The sequence below is a fragment of the Perca fluviatilis genome, chromosome 21 (genome assembly GCF_010015445.1).
Source record: "Perca fluviatilis chromosome 21, GENO_Pfluv_1.0, whole genome shotgun sequence".
NCBI classification, from domain to species: Eukaryota; Metazoa; Chordata; class Actinopteri; order Perciformes; family Percidae; genus Perca; species Perca fluviatilis.
Genome location: NC_053132.1, coordinates 5,141,527 through 5,150,075, shown reverse-complemented (window position 1 = coordinate 5,150,075; position 8,549 = coordinate 5,141,527). Strand labels below are relative to the sequence as shown.

The 8,549-nt window shown below is 39.8% G+C and overlaps 2 protein-coding genes across 3 annotated transcripts in view; one reads left to right on the top strand and one right to left on the bottom strand.

The window, feature by feature from the left end:
* Positions 1–3,464, bottom strand: part of ccr10 (chemokine (C-C motif) receptor 10) — a 41,051-nt gene extending 37,587 nt beyond the window's left edge. Inside the window, exon 1 of the mRNA XM_039788623.1 lies at positions 3,385–3,464. Coding sequence (XP_039644557.1) covers positions 3,385–3,406 — 22 coding nt within the window. The 5' untranslated portion in view covers positions 3,407–3,464. The remainder of the gene's footprint in view (positions 1–3,384) is intronic.
* LOC120551311 (receptor activity-modifying protein 2-like) overlaps positions 1–6,014 on the top strand; it is a 13,957-nt gene extending 7,943 nt beyond the window's left edge. For both annotated transcript variants that reach the window (XM_039788627.1, XM_039788628.1), the window contains exon 5: positions 5,236–6,014. In XM_039788627.1, coding sequence (XP_039644561.1) covers positions 5,236–5,482 — 247 coding nt within the window. In that variant the 3' untranslated portion in view covers positions 5,483–6,014. The remainder of the gene's footprint in view (positions 1–5,235) is intronic.
* The last annotated feature ends 2,535 nt before the right edge of the window (positions 6,015–8,549 follow it).

The following is an 8,549-nucleotide window of genomic DNA, read 5'->3' as shown; positions in this document are numbered from 1 at the left end:
CTGGATGTGAGGCAGGACTGGAGCCCTTTACTGCTAATGTTGTTTTTTAATATTTACTGAATGTGGGAGAAACACTCGGAGCGCCTGGAGAAAACCCTACCGTAGCAGAGACACTACGTTTCACTTAAATACAACCAAACCTGGTTCTACATCTGCAGATGTTGGAGATGGCTTTGCCCACAGATGAGAAGAACCTGGAGATGCTGCTAAACTTTTTTGGTGGCGTCATCAAGTGATATTTGACTAAGGCAAATTTATTTGTATAGCACATTTCAGCAGGGGTGCAACTCAATGTGCTTTACATAAAACATTAAAACATAGTTAGAAGTTCAATACAAAATGAAAAATAGTTAATACAGATTAAATACAAAAATAAAAGAATAAAATTCCCAATACAGTGCAGTACAAATAATTAAACATAAGCAGCATCAAAAAGAAACGTCTTCAGCCTTGTTTTAAAAGAGCTGGGTGCCGATCTACAGTTCACCGGAAGTTCATTCCAGATGCGTGGTGCATAGAAACTGAATACTGCTTCCCCCTTTTTTGTTCTGATTCTGGGGATAGCAAGCAAACCTGTCCCTGATGATCTTAGAGGCCTCTGCAGTTAATAGTTCACAAGTAGATCCGATAGGTAATTTGGCCCTAAACCCTTTAGCGACTTATAAACCAGAAGAAGAATTTTGAAGTCTATTCTTTGGGGTATAGGAAGCCAATGTAGAGACTTTAAAATTGGAGTGATATGATCCACTTTCCTTGTGTTAGTGAGGACTCGAGCAGCTGCATTTTGAATCAGCTGTAGCTGTCTGACAGATTTTTTTAGAAAGACCTGTAAGAACACCATTACAATAGTCTAGTCTACTGAAAATAAAAGCATGGACAAGATTTTCTAAGTCCTGTTGACACATTGGTCCTTTTACCCTTGATATATTTTTAAGGTGGTAAAAGGCTGACTTTGTTATCGTCTTAACGTGACTGTTAAAATTCAGGTCAGAGTCCATGAGATTTCTGGCTTTGTCTGTTGCTTTTGACATTATAGTTTGAAGCTGGGCGCTGGTTCTTAGTCGTTCCTCTTTGGCTCCAAAAATGATCACCTCAGTTTTTCCTTCATTTAATTTTAGAAAGTTGTGGCACATCCAATCATTAATTTGTTCAATGCACCTAGCCAGTTTTTGTATTGGACTATAGTCTCCAGGCGACAGCGTTATATAAATTTGTGTGTCATCAGCATAACGATGATAACTTATGCTATTGTTTTTCATTATCTGGGCCAGTGGGAGCATATAGATATTAAACAGAAGAGGCCCCAGGACAGAGGCCTGTGGAACTCCACACGTCATGTCTTTGTGCTCAGAAACATAGTTCCCTATGGATCCAAAAGTATTTTCTATTCTTTAAATAGGATTGGAACCACTTTAATACCGAGCCGGGGAGGCCAACCCAGTTTTCTAATCGATCCAAAAGTATATTGTGGTCAACCGTATCGAATGCAGCACTAAGATCAAGTAATACTAGGACTGTTGTTTTACCACCATCCGAGTTCAAGTGGATGTCATTAAAAGACTTTGACAAGAGCCGTCTCAGTGCTGTGGTGAGGTCTAAATCCTGATTGGAAGGCATCCAAAATATTGTTTAGAGATAGAAAACGGTTTGATTGTTTAATTGTTGTTAACAGCTCTGAGTATCTCTTTATAAATGTCATAGCGGACCTGGAGATTGTTTTTTTCACCACCTGCGTTCAGCTTTTCGACACTCTTTTATTAGATCTCACATGTGTAACATTTCTCCATGGAGATATTTTTTTTTGGTCAGGAGAACCTTGACCTTAGTAGGAGCAATGGCGTTAATAACATTAGTAATTCTACAGTTGAAGTTATCGACAAGCTCAGTTACTGTGGCTCCAGAAGGGGCAGATATGCAAGAAAAAAGTGGAATGAATTTTTCACTGGTGCTTTCAGTGATGTATCATTTTCCAATTGCCTTAGTTTCAACACTTTTTTGCACTGAGATAGAACTGTTAAAAAAAAAAAATGGTCAGAAAGAGCAACATCATTCACCATAACTTTGGAAATTTTCAGACCTTTCAAGATAATTAAGTCCAGGATATGACCCTTATTGTGCGTAGGCTCTGTTACATGTTGAGTCAGCCCATAATTGTCAAAGACAACACAGCTCTTTTGTTCCTTTGTCCTGAGGGTTGTCAACATGGATGTTGAAATCACAATACAATACAATACAGTTTATCAGTGCTGTTTCCTCCAGATGCATGAAGATCAGCACCTCTTATGCACTGCCCCACTTCTTACACAAGTCCCGGAGAATGGCTTTGTCAAGGTTTTGAAATGTTTTCCAGCTGGAGTCAAAATCGACACCCTCGACTTCGGCCCACGTTCTTTCAAACAGACGGCTAATGGTGGCCTCAGGGTTTCCAATAGTCCAGGTCACTTGATATTCTTGATATGTTGATATTCACGAAAGCAGCTTCTCTGTGAATACCTTGACGTACATTTTTCTAATCTTATCCCGTGCCGTTGCATCCTGTGTAGGTTCGCTACGCGTCTCCTCACATACTGAGCGAGACGCTGCAGCAGTTGCCACGGGCTCCTTGACAACGTGGACCTTTGGTAACTGTGGGGTTGCCAGGGACTGATTTTTTAATATGGAGTTCAACACCTTTTCACCGTGGCCGTCTATCTGGGTGTTCAGCCACCACCCCATCATTCCCAGGAAATTCCACACTTTGTTCCTTATGTCAGCGTACATGTCAGCATGTGAATGAGGAATAATCACGCTACTGGTGGTTGTGATTGCATCATGGCAAAAAAAGTTAACATTGTAGCTACATGCTAACGGCAGTAAAATGTCATCTTGGCTGTTATTGCCTGGCCCATATAGCCTTCTTGCTGACAGTTGTGTCGACTTAAAGCCTTACAAAAGTCAGCAAAAAAATTCCTTAGCCATCATAGAAAAAAAGCGACTAAAAAAGGTCTGAAAAAGCAACAAAAATGCCAGGAAAAAGAGACAACATTGTCGGAAAAAGTGCCGACAACGTCGCAAAAGGGACAAAAACGTTGAAAACGCCTGAAAAAAATAAAAATAAAAAGTAAAAAAAGGGACAAAAGTTTCAAAAAAGCAACAAAAAATGTTGAAAAAATGCCGGGAAAGCGACAAAAATTAGGTGGGCCAAAATATATTTTGAACATAAATTGATATGCGGGCCAGCAAACAATATCTAGTTCATAATACAAGCTCCATAACATCAACAAGAACACAGCAAGAAGTTATGTTAAGTAAGTGTTACGGTTCTACACGGACAGCCACGGCGGGAAATTAAACTATCAGGCCAGAAAACAGCCAGAAAGCAGACAAAAGTTGTATTTAACTCACGTTTTTTGACGCCGAATCCCATTGTTGAATTCTGTCATCAAGATGAGGCAGTCAATATCCATATTACATAGATCCCGCTGCACTTGTTGTTTGTTTGTTGACTCTCTTCTTTTCCTCCATTTTCGCTGCATCTTCGCTATGTAGCTAGCTAGCTAGCTAACGTTAGCTAGTTAACGTTAGCAACACTGTAAAACGAGCTAGCTAACTCTCCGGTTGTTCAAACTTTATCCTGCTAGCTAACTTTCTCATCTTTGTTGTGAGGCCAAAGTACGACTGGTCTGGTTCGCAGTTCACTTCACATTTTCATCTTCCAGAGGTCTGCCCGTTTACAGTTTAACAGCGACAGCTCGTTATATTGTTTTATCAACTTCACGTTTGACTTCAGTTGACTGACATTAAGACTGCAATACCCGTTTTGACCACACAGACTAACGTTTACCAGCCGCTACAACACGAGGGGGCGCTGTTTCAATCCTTTTAGGATTTAAATAAAAGTGCGGCGGTGTGTGTGTGTGTGTGTGTGTGTGTGTGTGTGTGTGTGTGTGTGTGTGTGTGTGTGTGTGTGTGTGTGTGTGTGTGTGTGTGTGTGTGTGTGTGTGTGGGGGGCTTACAACAAAACAACAATAATCATCATGATAATCACAAAAATATAAGCTTTATTTTTTTTTTAAACAAAGTTTACATGATATTTATTGGAATATAGGCCTAATAAGAAAACACAATAGTAGCCGACTGAAACAACATAACAACAACACATTGGCTACAAATGCCCCTTTTCCTCCTGTTTGAGTAATGTTTACAGTGCCCACCTTTTTTTGGAAATTACTGAGCCTTTACAAAAAAGGAAATCATTTGCGACCAGTTTTTCAAGCAGGAAGCAATGGGGTTGAGACTGAAAGCGACAGACAGAGTGAGATGGACCAAGTCATTGATAGTGCTTTCATTACAATTTGTTGACAATAGGAAAGAATACAGAACAACACCAGCCCTTTAAGCAACGATAAACTGGGAATAGTAATGTGGCAGTGGGAAGTATCATCAGAGCTGGGGCCAGAAGGCAGCTCGCTGAGCGTGTGTGCCTCTGCAGAGTAACTGCAGGTCATAATGTGACTGATGGTCTCTTCCTTTGGCCCACCCTTTCACAGCCTCAATCATTTCTGCTCTGTTTATGTTCAAACAGGAAATAGTTTGACCACAACAGTCTCGGTTTTAGTCACAGATATAGGTGCCACACTTTCGAGTGCTTCATCTTCCAACTGAAGAGTTTCTTTTCAGAAATGATGTATCCAGTTACACAAAATCAGTGTCTTCTTTTAATATTTAATTGTATGTGCTGCATGAAGCTTCGATTCTCTATCCAGGTTCATATGTTGTTGTTTTTTTGTTGTTTTTTACTTTATACTTTTAAGTCATCCCTGGTGGTCTAGTGCTTAGGATTCTGCGTCAGGGAACTTTTTTTTGGACATACCAAAGTACGGAGTGTGGACTTGTAGTCTCGCATTGCCAGACCTTCCTCCACAGCGCTGCGGAGGAGGGTCTGGCTAGTCCACACAGCATCCTGGGATGGTAGAAAAACGTGCTCTGGTTTATTGGCATTTCTTTAAACCAATCACAATCTACTTCAGACGGAGTCACGGTGCCTCTGCAAAATAGCCTCGGGAAGGAACTTGTTTTGGTAGAACGTGGACGTTCAAAACTTGTTTAAAAAATACAGAGCGACTGTTTAAGGGCTGCCACTAATTTTGTTAATACATCTGACATTTATTTTCTGAATCATTCACTTAATTTGTTTGGTTTGTAAAACACCAGATGATTCATCATTAATATTGTTCTTCTCTCCATCTATTCCAGACCATACAACAACATGACGGTATGCCTTGAGAGGCTGTCTAATATGGTCGGCTGTTATTACCCAAATCCCACCATTCAGGACTTCTTCCTCTACATCCACTCTAACTACTTCGTCAACTGCTCGAAGGAGGACGTTCTGCTTGAGGATGCACCTCAAGGGATGGTGATCGCCCTCACTCTCATCCCTGTCAGCCTCATCCCCTTACTGGTATATATGGTGGTTTGGAAAAGTAATGTCCAAGAGTGAGTCGTGTTACACCTGCAGTAAGCCTCAGCTCACAGTACAGGTTATATATATATATATGTGAGAATATGCTTCAGACGTTGCTGTTTATATTGAATAATAATCCAGTCTGGTTGGAAATTAAAAGGAGGGTTAGTTATGAATGACATACATCTAAATGTTGAGGAACTAAATCTCAATTAAAAATGTAAACATTTTCCATTTTGTGATGAATGGCTGTCATTCCATATTGTACCAGAGGGTGTCAGTAGTGGGTTAACGAAAGACCGGAAACACAGTTTAGTAGACATGCTAAAACTTGTGTGGTGGTGGTTAACCTGCTAAAATGAGAAATAAAACGCTTTTTGGGTAACATGCTTTTCAGCTTTCTGAGTTGGATGAGAAGATTAATACCAAGCTCATGTTTGTCTGTTAAATATGAATCTGAAACACAGTCCTTCCCCGAAAAACTCTCAGATCGGTTGTTTTTTAAGCAGCAATTACCACTCATATTCATGTTTAGTGGCGGCGCCCTCTAGTGGCTGTAGTAGTTACCGAATAATGGGAGCAAAGCAGTTAGTAGTGTGACAAAGTATAAGTTGGGTCAAACAAACACAGGACTTTCACCCAGGAGACCGGGGGTTTGTGTCCCGTTCAAAAATAAAAGTTAAATGGCGATTTTATTTTTTACTTTACGAAACAAACGTATAAAGTTTATCCATGTTCAGCATCACATGTGTAACCGGAAGTGAAGTAACGTCTGATTTTAAAGCCATACGACAATGTTTTTCTAAACTTAACCATTTTTGTGCCTAAACATAACCAAACTTACGTTAACGATGTGTTTAAAACCGCGACTGTTATGTTCTCTGGTTTAGATATGAGGACGGAAAACGCTCCTGCGGGTCGTATTTAGGAATAAACGACCTATATCGTCGCATGGTTTGGAGGACATGGAATCTAAACCCAGCTATCTTAGCATAAAGCTATACAGCATACTAGCATACAGCTAGCCTGGCTCTATTGTAAAGGGAACCAAATAAGCCTATCAGCCCGTCTAAAGCTCATTTATTAACCCGTTACGTCTTGTTCCTGTACAAAATCCAGCAAGAAGTGTGTGGGATTATTCAGGAAATCTCTGCACCCGGCCAAGAAATAGTCTGGCACACAACCCCCAGTACAGTAAAGCCAAAACGCATCACTTCTACTCTTTGGAAAGAGACAAATACAAACTTGTTGCCAGCGAGCTAGTCTATATCCACGACGTTCCAATTCAGGGATTGCTAGAGTGCTGGATCTATGAGGACTATGGTTAACTGCTCCTCAGATCTCTGCAGGGTAAATCCAGACAGCTAGCTAGACTATCTGTCCAATCTGAGTTTTCTGTTGCACGACTAAAACTACTTTTGAACGTACACATGTTCCACCAAAACAAGTTCCTTCCTGAGACTATTTTGCAAAGGCACCGTGGCTCCGTGCGGCGCTTAGCACCGCCCAAGAGATCTGTGATTGGTTTAAAGAAATGCCAAAAAACCAGAGCACGGTTTTTCTCCTATCCAGGAATGCTGTGTGGACTAGCCTGGCCCTCCTCCACATTGCTGTGAAGGAAGGTCTGGCATAGCGAGACTACCACAGACCTGAAAGATCTCTATTGTCTAAAATGATTATACGCTGAATCATCAGTGTTGTTTACCGTTGGAACTACAGGGCTTCAGGATGTGAACACAGTCTAACGGTGTGAATCAGAGATTTTACCTCAGGACACAGCGTTTTCAAACTTGGTATGCTGGAGTAGAGCAAAAACAGGAAGAAATCCATCATTGTCCTGATACTTTCTGACTACACAATGTTCTATATATATATATCGCACACAGGCTAGCTGAATCACATCTCTGTCAAATCACCTCGCTTAAGTACCTGGATCTGTACATTAAAAATTGCTATTTTCAGTTAATAAAGTCTGGAATATGTTTGTAGTAATTGATGTGTTTGTATTGTTGGCAAATATAATTATAGATTATTTGAATTGAAAAAGTTTTTGTTTTCTGTATTGAATTTAATTTTAGATGTTATATTGGGACTTTATGCTCCTATAATGCATTATGTGTTTTTGTGTTTATTCTTTATGCAAATAATTAAACAAAAACTTAATTAAATGCAAGCAAAGCTGCAAGAAGCTGCACCGTACAAGTGCATATAGGCTACACAAACGCAAATAAAAAAAAAGTGCCACAGTGTGAAAGAAAAGAACACACACTTCAATCTGAAATTGGTCCTTTGTGAGGACCAATTTCTTTCTTTTTGGACTTTTTTTTTTATGAGAACATTTTCTCAGTGCTTACCTTTTTAAAGCTATAGTGCATAGTTTCTGTCGCCCCCATGAGGAATTCTAAGTAATGACAACAACACTGTTGGTGCGCCCACATGATACAAGCGGTATGTGATCGCGCGCAGTTTCTGAACATAGCCATACATAGAAATACAAAGAAAGGTGTGTGGAGCTGATAGTCTTAATTAGCTTTGTAGCAACTCATTTGACAATGACAATAACGGACGTTCATTAATATCAAAAAGTTACACAATAAAGCTATAGCTGTTTGGGAGGTTTAGGTTAGAGATTAGATTACACATGTCAACGGGACTACTCACAATTATTGAAGTGCAGGCTAATCCAGTCGTTCCCAAAGTGAAGTCCAGGGACCCCCAGGGGGCCTTCAGGGAGTTACAGGCTGTTGTAATGTAACGAAGTACAAATACTTTGTTATTGTACTTAAGTAGAATTTTCATGTAGCAGTACTTTCCTTTGTTATTTATATTTTCTGGAAACTTTCACTTTTACTCCACTTCATTTCCCCTCAGCGTCTTCGTTACTTGTTACTTGCAAGAAATGTTTTCGTACGTTGGGAGTGAAAGATTCTTCCTCACAAAAAATGTTTTTCTCCTGGTTGATGTCAGACTTTGAATTTGATGTTTAAGAAGGTGTGGAAACCCTGAATATTCTGCTTCACTATAAGGAAGCCACAATAAAGTTCATAATCAACGTTTTACCTTTACTTTTACTTCTAAAATTAAATCCATTTAATATCAGAAA